Source organism: Paramormyrops kingsleyae, chromosome 4 (genome assembly GCF_048594095.1).
Source record: "Paramormyrops kingsleyae isolate MSU_618 chromosome 4, PKINGS_0.4, whole genome shotgun sequence".
NCBI lineage: Eukaryota > Metazoa > Chordata > Actinopteri > Osteoglossiformes > Mormyridae > Paramormyrops > Paramormyrops kingsleyae.
The window spans coordinates 30,161,012-30,180,196 of record NC_132800.1 but is presented as its reverse complement, the minus strand read 5'-3'; the positions used below and the strand labels follow the sequence as shown (position 1 = coordinate 30,180,196).

The 19,185-nt window shown below is 49.0% G+C and overlaps 1 protein-coding gene across 3 annotated transcripts in view; it reads right to left on the bottom strand.

Moving 5' to 3' along the window:
- LOC111835418 (catenin delta-2-like) overlaps positions 1–19,185 on the bottom strand; it is a 191,406-nt gene that overhangs the window by 87,551 nt on the left and 84,670 nt on the right. For all 3 annotated transcript variants that reach the window (XM_072711094.1, XM_072711095.1, XM_072711096.1), the window contains 5 exons: positions 17,859–17,893; positions 15,949–16,065; positions 11,165–11,337; positions 9,227–9,758; positions 6,001–6,183 (listed from right to left, as the gene is read on the bottom strand). In XM_072711094.1, the coding sequence (XP_072567195.1) occupies positions 6,001–6,183; positions 9,227–9,758; positions 11,165–11,337; positions 15,949–16,065; positions 17,859–17,893 (1,040 nt within the window). The remainder of the gene's footprint in view (positions 1–6,000; positions 6,184–9,226; positions 9,759–11,164; positions 11,338–15,948; positions 16,066–17,858; positions 17,894–19,185) is intronic.

Genomic DNA, 19,185 nt, shown 5'->3' with positions numbered 1-19,185 from the left:
CGTTGATGCTGAGGTTCCCCGACATGACAAGGAAGTGGCTCTGATACACCAACCAAACTAATGGCTGTTAAAACATCATTCTGATTTCACACACCTAGTTTCATCACGTTCCTGTAGCTCAACAAGTAAAGCACGCAGAGGTTGTGGGTTCAAACCCCAGATGGCACATTTAGTGTGTAACCCTTCCATCTAGTGTACGTCACTTTGGATAAAAGTGTGAGGTAGATGTTCCCCTGAATACCTCCCTATATCCCTTCCTCTAACACCCCCGCCCTCCCCAACCTGGCAATCCAGGCCTCAGTGGAAGATGTGACAATTTAGCAGAACTTAAATGATGCCAGACCTCTCACAGTCCATACCCACTCAGGCAGTGACGTGTACCAAACCCCGTTTCGTTACAGAGAGGACCTCAGTCTGGATGCTGAATTGGTCAAAGTTTTTAAATCTTAAGTGAAGAACTATTACGTTAGTTTGGCTTACCCACAACCTAGCACATAACACACCATATATATGGCTGCTGGAGCTGCTCTACGTGCCATTTTTATCCACTATGATTGTCCATTAATGTGTCAATGCATGATCTGACCATTCATGCTCTCTGCCCTCTTTCCCAAATGTCTGGATGGTGACCGGGGCATCACTTCGTCTTCCCATTTCCCTGTCTTTAATTTTTCTGTATAAATGATGCGAGAATGTATCACAACACATCCATTAAAGCATCTTAGACTGATAGGCTCTATATAAAATAAACTGAATTCAATTATCATGCTGCATTTTGAAAGCATGACTACAGGCCCTCGGTTCTGGCCTCTCACTCCATTCTCTACATTTCCATCGCTGAGGAGCCAGGAGATACACAGCTAATCACACTCTGGCCCTGACACAGAGCACCAGGGAAGAAAAAAGAGTCATGAGCTTCTACAGGGTAGGTTTTATTGTCCACACTATCACATAATGCCACACAACACAACACGACTATCCCTAAACCCTAACCTAACCATAAAACTAACTCTAAACCCTAACATAACCCTAAACCCCATCTTAACCATAAAACTAACTCTAAACCCTAACATAACCCTAAACCCTATCCTAACCTAACCATAAAACTAACTCTAAACCCTAACTCTATGGAGAAATTGGGGTTAAGGGTCATGCTCAGGGGTGACATCATAGGTGTCCTTCACAGGCAGAGTGCCCCAACCTGCTGAGTCACACTGCCCACTGTTCTGGACTGCAGTGGATGATGGGAAATGTAGTCAACTAATTCAGATCATATTTTACATGAAAAGCATCAAGTAAGAGGCTTTCCATGTGAGCGGATGGGCAAGCCTGTATCTGCAAACATCAGGTAAATCACCGCCCAGGGAGTGACAGCATATCTGGAGCATACAACCACTTCTCTCTTGTCTGTACATAACACACAAAAGTTTCTTGTCTGAAAACTGTACAGCTCAGTAGTGTAACCAACTAGCCTAGAGCGGGTGGTGAGTTAATCTGTCAGACATCACTATTAGATTAAATGTCCTCTGGGACACAGCTTTCTGACAGAGCTTGCTTTCTAAACAAAACTAAGTCAGGCTTACCAGGTAAAACACAGGATCAACCACTAGGCTAAAAGTATCAGAATTACAAACAATTTTTATTTTTGATTCAGGTTTGATTTTCATGCAGAAATTTCTGTCATTCCTATATTTTGTTTAGGGCGGTTCACTGTGAAGGAGGAAACGTACATCAGTGTATGAAAGGCGCTATATAAATAAAACTATATAAAGAATCCCACACTCCTGTTCTTTCCCTTTTCAATTCCTAAGTCTAAATATGACGGTCCAGAGTGAAATCACGTCACATGTACATGGAGCTGTTCATCATACGTCCAGCATGGACCTCAGGATCTTCATCTATCCCCACAGAAAGGCTTTCAAAAGCTTCTAGTCCCAACTGCAGATAAATCACATGCATCGACGCACACCAGCGTCGCCAAGCTGGATGCGGCCGCATTCCTGCGCATGGTGCCATAAACGAACTCCAGCCGCTGCTATTTTGACTGTTCAGTCGAGCCGTTAGATGGACTTATTTCACAGCTGGCAGGTCGGGAGTCGCGCCGTCTTTGGAGAGAGCGAAACGCGGCGGCGCGATCGCAGGGCAGGTTGGTAGCCGCGCCGTCTTTGGAGAGCGAAACGTGGCGGCGTGATCGCAGGGCAGGTCGGAAGCTGCGCCGTCTTTGGAGAGAGCGAAACTCGGCGGCGCGATGGCAGGGCAGGTTGGGAGCCGCGCCGTCTTTGGAGAGCGAAACGCGGCGGCGCGATCACAGGGGGACGCGCTTCCTGCCGAGCTACAACTGTCCTTCCCACCTGAGACGGATCCTTTCATTAGTGAGTCGGTGATTAAAATAAGGCAGTTTAATGGCTGCAAGCGTGCAGTTAACGCAGCTACGTGGCAGTAACCACAAAGTTTCAGCCGGGCACACGGTGGGCACACACGACTGGGTCTTTCCAGGAGCCTGACGGGCGCGGCTTGGTCCCAGTTCGGTGTATGTGGAGCATCCAAGTTTACAAACATGCAGTGAGGTGAAATTCAGTGTTGGGCAGTTCAGGTCCAACCCTGGATGGGATCCAGTTCATGACAGGGCAAGGGTGATACACGCACTATAGAGAAAGTAAAGTTACATTTCACCAGTGTTGGGCATTTCAGGATAAGACGGGCAGGGTGTGGTACAGGGGGAGGGACGGGGATGTGAGACACGCACCTTTGCCGTCCCTGACAATCACCCAGAAGCAGCCGCTGCCGCAGTAGGGAAGCGTGTCTCACATCGTAATGCTCCCCCAAATCCCGCCCTGTTCACTCTAAGCTTCTCTGCAGGTGCTCAGCAAGCTTTTTAGGAATAAAATCTCAAGCTCCGACGCCACTGCATCACAACTGCAGCCTCTTTGTTTGTGAACGCAAACATCAGGTTTCAGTCTAAGAAATAGGTGCATCACTCCATTATTCGCTCACGCTACCCCCTGACCCCCACTGCCCCAGGACACTGGCTGAGCAAAAGCATCTACAAAATACATGCATGAAAGTGGATACGTCATTATTTGAAGTACGGAGATTCTTATTCCTATTATCACCACATTTTTGTTTGCTATGCTAGTTTTTTTAACGTCGATTAAAATCTTTATTCGGCAGGAAAAGGAATCTGCCATGGTCACACCACCACACATGTGATGTCATCTTAAAGCCATAATTGTCCTCTTTAAGGGACAACAGGACATAATAGGTTGGCATGTACAGTATGAGAGAAAGAGGGACAAAAACGAACCACAGGATCTCAGAGCTTATACGGCTTTTTTTGTACTCTGTTTAGGGACGTTCCCCAGTCAGACCCAGCGCCTGGCTCATTAAACGCAGCCAGGAAATGCCACGGGCAACCTTGGGCTCCAGGCGAAGAGAGGGCGGCCAGCCAGCCCGGAGGAAGGGAAAGTGTCCCATTAAGGAGCCTTTATAAGACCCCATAAAAGCCTTTAATGCATTATTGGGGCATCTGAGATCAGTGACAAAGAGCGTTAAGCGCCGTTCAGGCCGACAGCCTTGTAAAAAAGCTGACTTACTGAACACGGCTGCGGAGGAATGGTGTTCCGAGCTCTGAAGGCAGGAAACGAAATGCTGAACACAGAAGGAGTAACGGAATTGGGGCATACGGCCATAAGCCAAGACGAAACGGAGGGCAGTGAAGGCATCTGTAGAGGGTTATCGCTCACGTGGGTTTCAAACAGCACTCTCTTTAAGTTCACTTGTGTAGCAGATGCTTTTTGACTGTCAGTCTCAGTACCAACCAGGGCTAAGGGTCTTGCTCATGGGCTCAATGGCAGCATCACTCTGCCAACCTGGGGATTTGAACCAACAATCTTCGGGCTACAGCTAACGAGCCAAAGGCAGAACTACTCTTGTCCCAGATGTGCGGGAGTACAAATGCTGTATGTTCCATACAAGTTTAAAGGAAGCTTGACCGAATCCCCTATTTTCTTAAAAAAGTGTTTATTTTATAGCACTCCATTCAGAGTTACACGCCATGACATAAATGGGGACATAAGTCAAAATAAAAATACACTGATATTTTTATACCCGAGACTTCCAGAAAGCGTACTTTGGTCCACAGTTATCCATCTGCCTCTTTTCCAAGAACCGCTCAGCCGATGCAGAGTCACAGCAAGCCTGGAATCTGTTGCAGGCAGCACTGGGCAGAGAGCAGGGAACAGCCTGGACGGCGAACCCAACAGCGATGGGCTCCAAGCCCAATGCTACGAATTACTACCAGCAATTTCATCAAGCTATAAACATTTTATGAGATTTACAACTATTCAGTTAGAGATTTCAAGCTACATTGCATACCGTTAAATATTTTGAAATACATACTACTGTCAAACTCCATTTGAAAATTGTTTTTTTATTTTTACTAAATGGCATGTTTTTTTATTTATTGAAATGTGAATTGATTTTTTAGAAGGTCACCCTTTTGCTCTGATTCCTCCTGGTCTGGCAAACTGTTTTTGTGATTTTAATGGGTGTCGACGGGGATTCCCCAGTTCTCCCGAAGAGGGTTTTCCTGTACAGTGTGAGTACTGTACATGGGTCACGATGGATGTATCGATTCTGTAGAGACGAATCAATTCAAACTCTGTGGATTTACAATTGCCTGTGATTTATTATTCCTGTAAGGGGCACTGCAGAGCTCGGAGAGATGTGATCGATGGATAACCTCATAAATTCCTCTGATGCATCACAATGAAGGAAGACGGCACATTCTAATACTATAGAATAATGCTGCAAGGTAGTGCTTATAGAATATCAACATGGCTAACAAAGAGTATGACGCTGTAGTGATGCTGCTTATAATTACACTAAATTAACGTCTCAGGTAGTCGTATTTGTAAGCTGCAAAGAAATAGAGACTGAAAAACAAGGAGCTGTTAATGGGCTTAGCGGCCGTATAGCGGGGGAGCGAGGCTAGCTACACGACCTACCGGCGCGAGAAAAGTTTTTTAATGGCCATTTGCGGCGGCCTCACTTTCCTCATGTGTACGGACCCCTGGAACTCAGGCCGAGCGATCCGTCCAGTTGATGAAAGAGCCTGCTCCGCAAATTTGCACGTGACGATAATGAGGAACTGAGCCATTACTTTAATCATTATCCCTCAGAGCCGGGAGACATTTAGCAGCGTGCGAGGCGGCGAGGGGAGAGGTAGCTAGAAACCAGGATTTATGACCTGTTTCTGCTGGGTCCCCCAGGAAGACGCGGCACCTAACCTCAGTAAACAGCCACATACAAATTAAAGATAGAGCTAAAAATATGACGGTCACTTTGTTAGTGGCCATCCTGGCTGTGCTGCTGCTGAAACTGAAGGTAATTTCCTGTGTTACTTGGCGAGGGGATGGAATACACCAGCGTTGGCTCTGCTGTGTCTGTGGGCTCACCTGTGTTAGTGTGGCAGGCTCACAAACTCACCACTGCTGGGTTACTAGACAATGAGACTCAGTGACCAGTGAAGGGAGCCCACCTTTGTTGCAGATAGATTTCCTGTGGTGGTGCAACATGTGAGAGAAACCTACTGTGATTGTGTTGGTGTCATAGGTAAGGGAGCTTACCTGTGTTGGTGTACTAGGTAAGCGAACTTACCTGTGTTGGTGTACTAGGTGAATGGGCTTACTGGTGCTGCTGGTTGAGGGAGCTCACCTGCGTTGGTGTACTAGGTGAATGGGCTTACTGGTGCTGCTGTTTGAGGGAGCTCACCTGCGTTGGTGTACTAGGTGAATGGGCTTACTGGTGCTGCTGGTTGAGGGAGCTCACCTGTATTGGTGTACTAGGTGAATGGGCTTACTGCTGCTGCTGGTTGAGGGAGCTCACCTGCATTGGTGTACTAGGTGAATGGGCTTACTGGTGCTGCTGGTTGAGGGAGCTCACTTGCATTGGTGTACTAGGTGAATGGGCTTACTGGTGCTGCTGTTTGAGAGAGCTCACCTGTATTGGTGCGGTAAGTCCCCGGCTGCAGAGGGTCTCCCTGGCTTTGACTCAGACTCCGGATCGGGGGCTTCTGATAGACTCTGTCCTCATAGATCGGGTCGATGTGGTGCTCTGGAGACTGCAGGGGTCGAACCTCAGACCCCAGATGGCTGTGCTGGCTGCTGTAGGACCCCCTGGATCCTGCCAAGAATACGGCAACTGGTGGTGAGGTAAATATATCACCGGCACATTCGATACAAATGCCCTGGACATTCACTAATACGACGATGTTAACATTAACATTCGCCCCAGCTCTGAACACACAGATACGTAGATAAAAAAGAGCACTCTATAAAACGCAGGCAGTTATTGTCGTAGCGGAGACAGCGATGCTGTCTGCTTGCAGGGGAACATCCTGGGTCGCACCTTCGTGGGACCGACTAGCAGATAAGGACACGGCAGACGTCAGAGTCCCACTGAACCACAGATCACGAGTCACTCAGAGTCACTTAGAGTCGTCCACATGTACGAGTGCATGATGCTGCAGACTATGGCGTAGACGAGTTTGAGCTGCACTGCAGAGCCCTGGACCTACACCGATTGCAGGGTGAGGCCGGTCTCATTCTGTGGGAATCTCATCAGCGTTCTCATCCTGTTATTCCCAGTAGAATCTAATTCCATGAGAGGACAGACAATAAGGACCGGGACTTTCAGTTTCTCTTCCCCTTAATCACCTTATCAGCACCAGCCTGATGAGTAGCGCTGGTCCCTAACCTAATTCCTCCGTTGTACAGTAGGTCCTCGGTGATAAGGCAGACATTTCCAAACCCAATAGAAACCACTCGTTCCTGGGTCAGTTGACCAATCAAGTGAAGGCCTCAGGCCCAGGATCCAAAGTGGGGAAGCAGTGGGGGAATGCCTTTCAGCTGACTCTTATTGGTAGACGACACTGGGGGCGAGGTGCAAATTTCACTGCGAATCAGAGGAGGAGAGTAAATCAAATGGAACGTTCTGCCTGCAAAAAGGCTGCTTCACCAGCACCGCTGCCAGTGTCTGAAAACCTCGTCCAGCAGCCAGCGAGTTTAAAGGCTTTGGAAAGAGGTGACAGGGCTTCTGGCGTCTGGGCCAAACTTGTCCGCAGGACCTGAGGAGTGGGACTCAAACAATCGATTGTACGGCGAGGTAAGCTGTACGTCTGCCAGAGAATCCCCATCGAGGCACGAAAGCAGTGAGGCTGACCCACTGCCCGAAATTAAGCCATCCCATTATGAGAATCTTAGCGGACAGACACTCTAGCATGCTGGTATACTCACACATACAGACCCTGAATATATAAAACTCGCATTTGTACTTCACATTTCCTCACTAGGACAGAAAAAAACTTTTCTTACTAAAATATCTTACTATGAAGAGCGCGAGACCAGAATTGTGTCATTTGTGGATTTCTATAAATTTACCATGAACTATAAAGCTTCAATTCCATGCTTGCGAATCTTCTGAATTTGCCGCTCATGATTTAAAGCCCGGGTGTCACGTTCAGAACGCTCCGGAAAGCGGACTACAGCCTGACTTGGCCCTGCAGTGAGAAGGCGATGGCCAGCTGTAGCCCGTGGCAGACCGTGTCTTCACCTTCCCTACAATGGAGGCCGATCGCTGCTCCTGGCTCCATGGCCTGCGTGAACCCGGCCGCACCGAAGGGCTTCGGAGCCCACCAGAGACGCCGTTAGGATAAGCGAGGGCCCTTTATATGCTTAGTGTGTTCATGTGCCGCGCCGAAGACGGCATCGACCACCTGACACGGCAGAACCAGATGGCTAATCCACAGCAAAGGTACTGAGTCTCAGTGGCACAATAGAAGGTCCCTATTTTCCAGGCCACCGGAAAAATCAAACATGATATAAACACATAGATCTACATGAGGAGGTGACTAATCTCAATGAAACACAGCAGTGAATTCCAAGGGGATACGAACCAGGGAATGGCCAGTGCACTGGGATTTGGGTGACAGCACCTGTGACTTAATGGGGCTTAATGATGCTTATTTGCTGGCTTGCCAGGGCAGACCTCCCAATCTCAGAACCAGCGACATCCACTGCGTAAGTGCAAAAGCACTGGAGCGCACGCACACTGCACGCAGGGCAGATGCACGACAGCAATTAGGCGGCACGTTTTCACAAGGCGCAGCCGGCAAACGGCTACGGGGAGCATTTGTGAACACATGGCCCACCCCTGCTGTTCCTCAGTCCGGAATAACGAGCAATAAACCGGGAAATCGATGTAGCGACGAGCATCCGCCAAACAGCCATTTCCTGCACTTTACGGGGGGGGTGAGAAACGGCGAGGGGGGTGCCCAGCCAAATGGCGAGAAAGGCGCTCATCATGCCACCATGACCGCTAGCCGTTTCCCACAGAGCATAATGCCCAAAAAGCTTGAGCCGTAGTTCGCTGTCTCAGGCCCAACAGCCAGTCCTCATTTTGACATCCGAGATGCTTCAGAAATTGATTGTTGGGAAGACAGTTTGTGCAGAGGGTGAAAGGCAAGGGGATTTATAGAGAGTCAACCCTGAGATGTCTTTGTAAGGGCTCAGACTCGATGCTGTAATAAAGAAATCATTCACCCATGACACTGTTATCGATCGAATAAAGACTCAAAAACATGCCCTGATGTACTGAGACTCTTCAAAACCATCATGCAGAGAGCTGCCACCATTATATGTTATAATTATTCATCACAAGTTAAAAAAAATATCTTGTCAGAAAGGGAGAAACAGCCAAACACAGGAAATATGACAGCTGAAAATGCTTCGCCTTGCACTTTCCTTTGGGATGAAGAATTTCTAATTCTCTGAGGTCTAAAGAGAGAGAACAGAGAGACAGACCAGTGAACATCTTGTACTTGCACACTGCATAGTATCTGCTCTTAGCAGGTGTTTTAATCGAGCACTTAATTAAAGGGCACCTGCTTCAGACCTGCAGGATTGTAGTCCAGTGTTTCCTAATCCGGTCCTTGGGGACCTACAGACAATCCACCTTTTTGCTAAGAGTTGAGGGGGGAGCAAAAATGTGGGCTGTCTGGCAGGGAGCTGGGAGGGAGCGAAAACATGGACCGACTGTGGGTCCCTGAGGACCAGGTTTGGAAACACTGCTGTAGTCTGTGAGACCCAGTCTAGCGTGATCTACGATTGGGGGGCACCGCCCTAAGAATCACATCGGCAGAGAGGAAAGGCAGCTGGGACCCACTCACCCGCGAGGCTGCCGGGTCGCTGGAGGGTGGCATTGGCGTACAGCTCGTGGGAAATCTTGTACTGGTCCGAAGAGTGCACCAGGCGCTTGGTGGGGGACAGCGTGGCGTAGCTGCCAATGACGGAGCTCAGCTGGTGCAGGGGCGAGGAGCTGGAGGCGTGAGGTGGCGAGACGCCAGCATGCCCGGACGACGAGGACGCCGCCGCGTTCACCGGGGAGCTGGCACTGTAGGATTTGGCGAGCCGGCTGGGTGACGGCTTGGGCGAGGAGATGCGCTGCAGGGTGGCGTAGCCTGGGGCATCGGAGATTGACGCCAGCCGCTGCAGCCGCGTAGGGGAGCCGGCCGCCTGCACCGACAGCGGTGAGCTCACGCGCTGCGCCGGCAGGGTGGCGCAGGAGTAATAAATGGGTGTTGGCAGTGCGGGCGGCAAGTCCGGCAGGTGGAAGGCGCTGCCGTGGCTCGGCGCGAAGGAGTCCTGCGACTGTGACTGCGAGGCCTCCCCTGCCAGGTGGGCCGCGCGACTGGACGTCACCTGCAGGGGGCAGAAGACGAGAGCCGTCTTCATGACACCACCCGAACCCAGTGCTCTCAGGAGGAATAACAGGACAGTGCCACGGACACATGGGGGATGCTGTGCGGCTCAGTGGGTTAGAACACTGTGCCTGTGATCAGAAGGTTGCTGGTTCAAATCCCAGGTTCAGCAAAGTGATATCACTGTTGGGCCCCCTGAGAAAGGCCCCCTAATTGCTTCAGGGACTGGTTGACCCTGTCTTCTGAAAAATGTACATTGCTTTGGATAAAAGCATCTCTTGAGTAGATAACGGCAGCTCTGGTGTTACCGTAACAACACCATGCCCAGCCCAAGACCACCATCCTAGTGGCACCCAGTCCAGTACGGCATGGAATGCACATAGCCAAAATCAGGAGCTCAGGGCCTTGGGGGGGGGGGCAAAGCACAGACAGATTCATACTAGTCCTTCAATCACCGCACCCTGAAGGGAAAAACGGTGTTCCCTGATTACCCGAGAAAAATACAGGCAGAGCCCTTCAGGGGATAGAATCCTCTAAGGCTACTTTTGCTGATATCCGAAGTCAATTTTGCTGACAATGGCCTTCAAAAAAAATACAATGTGGCAAAGGGCCGTGCCTCCAAGATACCCCCCCCCCCCCAGGCCTCTCTCACTGTGGGTACCTCAGTTTACACCAGCTTCCAGAAACTTCCATTTCACTTGAGCTTCTGAATTGAATATTTTTGTTTCAGGTTGCGTGCAAGTGAAACTCACCTCGTAAGAATGTCAAGCACTCATTCACGTGTTAGGAGCTGCACTGCATACTGACACGGTAACGCTGCCCCCTGTCAGCGGAGGACCTTTCCTGCTTTGTCTAATTCATATATGTGCTTCATGAGAATACTACCCCTGGGGGGGGGCGCAGGTGCCTCCACCCTCTTCGCTTTTGCTGGCCATTGAGGGCACTCTGAGAACTCCCAGAGGAGGTACAAAATGCAGCCGAAAAAAGAGCTGTCAGTTTTTCTGGGGCTTGTCCAAGAGAAAAGGACTAAAAAGAGAGAAGAGATTAGACAGCGCTGGCAATCCCAGAGGGCTGCCGTTCAGCGAGGCAGACGGCGGCGGCGGGAAACTCGCCTGGAAAACACGTCCACGCATCCCTCAAATTTTTGGCTACTTTTCCTAAAAAGTTTCTCAAATATGTCATTTTTTTTAATTAGATGAACGGGTCACGGCAAATGAAATGCAAAACACACTACATAAGATGTCAATTAACCAAGCTAGACTGGATAGCTAACATCTTCCATTAAGACGATGCAGTGAACCTTGGGCTGGCGTGACGCTCCCCAAGGTCTTTGTGATACATCAATGAGACGGGAATAAGACAGATAAGCCCAGACAGGAGGGGGGGGGGTAGAGAGGGCGTGCCTACCTGGTTGTAGCTGTGCACGGCCCCCCCGACCTGCCCGCTGCGCGTGGGGAGCTGGGGGGGCGCCGTGTCGCTCAGGGCCAGCGTCTGGCTGCTGTGGTACCCCGAGGAGTATGGGAAGGAGCCCTCCGCACTGGCGTTCAGCTGCAAGGAACTCTGGGACAGGAGGCTTGGCCCTGCGAAGGAAGGGGAGAGAGACCGGAGATCGGAGGTGAGCGGTGTGGCTGAGACACCAGAAATGCGCTGCGGGAATCCAGGAGGACCCGGCTTCCCGCTGGTGAGGATGCACTCATCCATCACTGACTGACAGGTAGGTGGGACATCGCCCCTGGAGACAGGAGACACCACCTTCCTATAGTGAGGTTTCTGGCAGCGGCAGTGTTTACCCCCACTCTAACCACACATTTATATGGGGCCCCTCAGGCTTAGGGCCCCTGAGGCTCGGGGCCCCTCAGTTACTGTATTATATATTAAACAAACACGGTCCTTATTTTGGAGGTGCAGCAGCAGCACGTCCAGCTAACCAGTCAGTTGGCTACAATGTTAGCACATATTCCGTCTCTCTAAATAAGACAAATGTAACCAAAACAGCAGCCATTGTGCGCCGCTGCGAGGGGCCACGCGCGCACAACACACCTGCAGTGTTTGTTTACAGCCGCGACGTCGTCTGGGAAACGCAGAGCTGGTTTTAACGTTAAGGGGGAAAGGCATTATCAGCGTGGCTCTTATGCACGATGCAAAAATTGGTCCAGCAAATCCAGGGAGGATGATTCAACAAAGGTTGAATCGGGGTGAGACACAACTTCCACCATTTTCTCATTCAGGTAACATTCCAGCACACCAGCTATGCAAATTCGGCAAATTCCAGGTAAATTCTGGAATTCAGCTGAATTCTTCAGTTAAATCCTTCACCCCACGTCCCTCTATGTCGTGACACCAGTTACCCAGAACAGGGTGAGCCAGTAGCCAATCCCAGGATGCACAGCGGTCAGCCTCCAACAAAGGGTCATAGCCCCCACGACGCAAACCCACAAGCTCTTGGGTATCAGAAACACCACTTTGATGTACAGACAGCCCCGCACCAGTCTGACTTTTAAGCGGTTCCCCACCAGCTTGCAAAAATAAATGATGTGAATTTAAACACGCAGTTTCGCTTAACGCTCCTGCCAAAAGCGGCTTTTAATTGTGCCATGACTCACTGTCCCATCATATTTGCCAGTAATGATGGGCTGAGGAATATATACAGTTTGCACTTTGAAACAGTACAGGTAACACGCTCTCATAATTAAAGAGAAAAGGCACATTTCGCACATGCAGAGATACTCCTGGGTACTGCAGCGCTAACATGGACGACAGAAGCTCAGCGGGCACATCCTGATAAATGAGCCGCCCCGCAGGTCGCCAAGCGAATGCCGGCGGTAATGCATTGTCCAGCACTGTGGGGTTTCCTCCCACAGTCCGAGACACACACCGGTGGGAGAATTGGTGTCTCGAAATTGCCCATAGTGTGAGTGTGCCCCGCCGTGGACTGACACCCCTTCCAGGCAACCACGCCTTGTGTCCTGTGCCACCTGGAATATTACATTCAGACACCCCACCTTCGGCATACGGGCAGTCCCGAGGTTACGGAGGAGCTGCCTTCCCTAAGTCGGAAAAATAGTAATACGGTACTCAATAATACTCATACAATAATAATAAAAGTAACCACATACGGTACTTAATAATACTCATACAATAATAATAAAAGTAACCACATATGGTACTTAATAATACTCATACAATAATAATGAAAGTAACTACATACGTTTCTCTACTGTACATGAAGGCAACACACCGCTGGGGTTAAGCGCTGTTATACTCGGGGGTTAAGCGCGGTTACACTCGGGGGTTAAGCGCTGTTATACTCGGGGGTTAAGCGTGGTTACACTCTGGGGTTAAGCGCGGTTACACTCGGGGGTTAAGCGCTGTAATACTCGGGGGTTAAGTGCGGTTACACTCGGGGGTTAAGCGCTGTTATACTCGGGGGTTAAGCGTGGTTACACTCTGGGGTTAAGCGCTGTTATACTCGGGGGTTAAGCGCGGTTACACTCGGGGGTTAAGCGCTGTTATACTCGGGGGTTAAGCGTGGTTACACTCTGGGGTTAAGCGCTGTTACACTCGGGGGTTAAGTGCGGTTACACTCGGGGGTTAAGTGCGGTTACACTCGGGGGTTAAGTGCGGTTACACTCGGGGGTTAAGTGCGGTTACACTCGGGGGTTAAGCGCGGTTACACTCGGGGGTAAAGCGCGGTTACACTCGGGGGTAAAGCGCGGTTACACTCGGGGGTTAAGCGCCGCCGGTGTCTCCAAAGAAAGCCGCCTCACACACATCGGGACTCTTCGCCATTTCCTGCCGCCTTCAGGAGAGTCACACCGACCCTTTCAGCCGGCTGAATGCCAGTTTGATTACCGCTCGCTTAATTATTCGCAGGCTGCTTGCTTCCCGAAAGCGACGCGCTCCGCTCTCGCAGCGCCAAAACGCTCCCCGCGCACCGCCGCCGCCGGCTGCTTTGCCTCCACAGGGCCTGACCGACGTGCCACTTTTGTGCAACTTCTGGTGGGGGAAGAGGGGGAAAATGGGGGGGATAATTTCACCATACAGGTGAAATTATGGCTTTTTAGCTTGGGCATCGGGAATGTGCAGAGAGCAGAAAGTAACACCCTGTGCTTCAATTACAGCATTTGTGAGGTGAGGAGCATCCAATGTGTATCTTAGCATCATGTGGAAAATTTTAAAATGATTATTGCTGTACTTTCTGCACATCAGTTCATTTCAGTTTCCATTTTAATTACATCCCTTCTAGGGTCTAACCCAGCCTTGTGCCCCCCCCTCAGCGACCCTGATGAAATGTAATATTAAATAGCTACAGAATTTAAACTTTTAAGCATTTCTTTTATATTTCACAGGGAAGCTGTTCTATTAGGCAGGCAGCAGCTTGATGGAAAGTCTGATTGGTGGATTACGCTGTGGCGTATAAACCAGAATGCACTGTATGTAAAGGCAGCATACTGGAAGTCACTGCATACACCTGCAACCCGCTTCAGATAATGCTATCAGTAAATTAATTACATTCAGTTCAACCTAAAATGTCATCCTGGCTACAGGCTTCTGTCTGAAACTTTTGAGCATGCTGCTCTCAATCAGGTGTCTGACATCTGTTCTGATTCTTCTAGACCTTTTTGCGGCTGTTGATAGTGTGAACTACCAGATCCTCCTGTCCACCATCTCTCAACTCCTACCTCCGGTAAATCAGGAATATCACCGGGGTTCAGAGGTGACCAGGTCACATCAGGTAACTGGTGTGCCACAAGGTCCAGCGCTTGGTCCCCTCCTCTTCTTCCCGCACTTTCAGTTTGCCCATCCAGTCACTGGCTTCTCCTACCACTATGCTGATGACATCCAGCTTTACCTGACCATCCCTATCGAGGACACCATGCCTCACAAGCTGCAGCCTGAATGAGGGATTCTCACCTGCAGCTGAACTTTTCTTATCTTCCTGGCCAATCGCACCATTTCCTATGGCGTCAATGTACAGCTTAGATCATCAACACTGTCTCTGGCAAAGTCAGCCAGAAGCCTATGTGTAATAATAGATGACCAGCTGTCCTTTGCTGAGCACATTGCAGCTATCTGTCAGTTCTGTAGATTTACTCACTATAATGCCAAGAAGATCAGACCTCATTTGTCGGAATCTGCAGCTCAGATCCTGGTCCAGGCACTTACTATCTCTCAACTAGACTATGCCGACTCATTACTGACTGGGCTACCAGCCCCGGCTGTGAAACGACTACAGATGATTCAAAATGCGAGAGCATGTCTGGTAGTCAAACATCCTCTCCTCAAGGCGAAAATAAGTCAAACTTTTGATGTTTTCCATATGTGATCGATGACGAACGAGCTACCCATCCACATCCAGACATCAGAGAACCTCTCAACGAGATAAGCGTCAAGACTGCGTTTTTCAGGTAACACCTCAATGAACTCATCTGACCACTGACCAGCTCTGTCTTCATTCACTATCCCTTGGTTATGGTCTCTTGTCTCGTCTTGACATTTGCCTCTTAGGAACTCATGGTGTCTTTGATGTGAATGGCTCTCTTGTTGGAATGTTTTTGTATCGCATAGCTCTTGCTCTGATGTTAACTTACACTTGATACTGGCCATCCTTTGAGAGCTCAGCGTAGCTGTACAGTACCTATGCCTAGTTGCCTCCTTGACAGTTGTATGTTTGAAACGTATGATCTCCCTCGCTTGTATGTCCCTTTAGACAAAAGTGTCTGTAAATAAATAAATGTAACGTATCCATCCATCTTCTATATGTGCCTGTCTTATGCAGGGTCATGAGGGTCTAGAACCTAAAGGTGCAAGGCTTGGGAATAACCCAGGATGGTGTCTCAACCCAAGGCAGGGCCCTGGCACCACAGGGGAAACCAGGGGAAGCCTCACAATGACATGGAGAGAACAGGCAAATTCCACAGACGCAGAGCCAGGGAGGAGATCCCAGAGATGTGAGGCAACAGTGCTAACCACTGCACCACTGTGTCATCAGCTAACGCAAGGTAAACATTTTGTTTTGATTTTATGTTGTTCAATTAATGAAAATAAAGCCAATGACTGAAAATGGCTGAAGAATTTAGCGGATGTTACACCTACTGAAACCTATGGAAACAGCTTGAGTTAAACAGTATTACAGGAAAAGCTGGAGCCTCACTTTGCAATCCACATCAGTCGGCCGTGCGAGTGCTTACTGTCGCCTGTCGAGAACTCCTGAGGGTCCAGGATCCCAGATTCCTGAAGAGACCGGATACAGGAGTCCACCAGTTCCAGGCCTGTGGTCAGTTCCTCCTCGATGTCCTTCTGTCTGTCTGTAAACACAGCAGGGGGAGCGGAGAGTGAGGGGCTGGCTGGAGATGGACCAAGAGCCAGCAGGGAACCCACAGTCCGCCACTGACAGCACACCCTGTCACTTACACAAGAGGTTCGGAGCAAAGCAGCATGGCTGTGCCGGAAGTAAGCACGTCTGAACCCACACCCACCCGTATATGGCAAAGTCTGCTTCAAATCTCATGAGTGTCTATGCTGTCGGACCATAGCTAGGTATATCACCCAAATTGTTACAAAAGAAAATTGTATTAGTTATATATCTCACCTCGTATGGTTCTCTAGCTCAACTCATCTAGTTATATATCTCAACTCTTCACCTGATCACATATTAAGTATTTTTGTTCCATGGAAACATGGCATGTTTCAAGATTGAGTTGTCTGTGAGTTTATGGTTCATCCCAAGTGGTTCTACACACCTCTGTGAGTTTATGGTTCATCCCAAGAGGTTCTACACACCTCTGTGAGTTTATGGTTCATCCAAAGTGGTTCTACACACCTCTGTGAGTTTATGGTTCATCCCAAGAGGTTCTACACACCTCTGTGAGTTTATGGTTCATCCCAAGTGGTTCTACACACCTCTGTGAGTTTATGGTTCATCCCAAGTGGTTCTACACACCTCTGTGAGTTTATGGTTCATCCCAAGTGGTTCTACACACCTCTGTGAGTTTACCGTATGTCCACGCTGTCATTTTGTGTTACATCTGCTGAAGTCCTAAAGACTCCTTTAATCTGTCCCACATGCCTGGCTTCTCCTCGAGATGGCCATAAGGAGCATATTCGGAGAATCACCATCATCTTAAACAACATTTTTGGCACCCATACCCACACTAAATTTAAAACTGAAGTTAAACATTAACTTGGCACCATTTTATCAGATGGGACCTTAAACAGAAAAGAGCAGGACTAGGGCGGACATGCAAAAAGGGTTGCAAGTTAGATATTGTCACATAACAGATACAATTGATATTGTCACGTACAGATACACAAACAGAGAAATTGAGGCCAGTTCCGCATCCATCCTCCGGCCTGAGTGGAGATCTCTGTCTTTCTCCTTTTTGTTTATTTTTTTCCTATCTTTTGCTTGTTCTATTGTGTCTTACAGAGAGTCTAGGGATGTTGCATGATTTTAAAATGGAAGGCAATGCTCAGATGTGTGTGTGCGAGAGAGAGAGAGAGAGAGAGAGGCAGAATATCTGGTCCCGTGCAGTAGTCCCACAAGGCCAAACTTCTTTACACGTACTGCTTTCAAAAACTCGTGGAAAAACAAGGGAGCCAAATTTCGACAGGGAAACACTGGAAACGTGTGGGGATGAGTGGCTCTTCCAAGTAATAACATCTGCAGATATTTTATGACCTGTACTGAATTTGAAACTGTATTCGAAGATAGTTTAACATATTTTTAAGGAACCCTGGGGGTCGGATGACTGCTGCTTAGCAAGCAGCCAAACGTAAAGCATCAGAACGCACCATAAACATGTGGGGGTGTGGGGGGTGATAATGCAGGGGCCGAATCCACAATCCACCAATCGTTTTCCTTCATGATTTTGGACGATGCTACACGGTGACCAATGGGAACTCTTTTTTTTCCCCCATAAAACAAGTCATTTATACAGGCAGAGAAGTGGTCTCACTAGAAAGGGGCCTGTGTCTGTCAGCAATGAGAGGCCTACCAACAGGGCACTGGTCACAGGTCTCAGCGCTTTGCTTATTTCTCATCTATTCGAAGAACAAAAGGTACAGAGAGTAATAAAAGGACAATGAGGGAAAGTCATACCTTGGTTATTCCAACGAAACTGGTCATCCGCTGAACTGTAAGAGATAAAAAAACAATGCTTTGTTTACTATGGGCAACAATTCATTTGCAAAACACATATTTTGCGTTCTTTCAGTTGAATAGCTTATTGATCTCGTGCGACCCTGTACAAAATATACGCCATATATACCACAGATCAGCCTGTGCAAAATCCACCACAGCTCAGCCTGTGCCGAATGCAGCACAGACCGGCCTGTGCCAGATACACCACAGACAAGCCAGTGCTAAAAAGCCTCTGCATCTTCACAAGACCAGATGGCCGTTCGCCAGCCTGGAGACCCCCATCGATTCTGCTGCCCTGTCAGAGTGGTATGATCTGTCTTCGTTTACACCAGGGCAAGAGACCGCAAAAACCACCAAGCCAGTCGCTGATGGTGCTGCAGCCAAACCCATTTCTGGCCACAGCCACCAAACGGCTGTTAATCCATTAGCCCCACAGCCAAGAAAAGAAACCTCAAGTCAAAATAAGAAATGAGACAGAAAGTAACGGCCTGGGAGCAGGAAGGCGGGCGGCAGACATCTGCTCTACACGACCGCTGGCTCTTCAGCCCAGACGCGAGCGACAGCATCCATCCCCAGCAAAGCCGAACAGAGACCTCTGCGAGCCATCAAGACTCAAACGTTCTTTATGGTCAACGCACCCATGTTCAAGTACGCAGAGCACTGAAAGACCATCTCCCTTAGACCCCATATGGTGCTGCACATTAATCAATCAATCAATCAATCAATCAATCAAATCAAATCAAATCAATCCACAAACCAGCCAACCAATCAACAGAGATACCGCAAACGGCCAGACGCACCAACACAAAGGGGAGTTTCTGGTGTTTCTGTACAGCCAGCTGTGGATTTCCAGCCCCGGCGTTTATGCTCTGTATTTACGTAACATACACCTAGATATCTTTGTTGGTGGGGAAAGCTACATGCTCACCTGTGTTACCCTCGTGTGTGTGACTCTAAATGACACGTCATACGCCAGCATGTCGTTTGTCTGGACAGCCGTAGAAGTCCCTGATTTAAAAATAAAAAGTGCTGTATTATATCGACTGAAGAAAGAGAGAGCATCTTTTATTGATGCGGGAACCATCCAGTGTTTGGCAACACTGGAGAGTGGCGTGCCAGTTCCGTGCCGAGGGGGGGGTGTGGTGGTGCATAAGCGCTGAAGCCAGGATTCAGCACCACAGCAACAGGGTTGACGTGGAAACAGGCAGAACCGATAGACAGGGTGTACACAAGCAGATTCCTAACTATCGCTGTCAGCTGTACTGTACAATTTATTAATAGCATG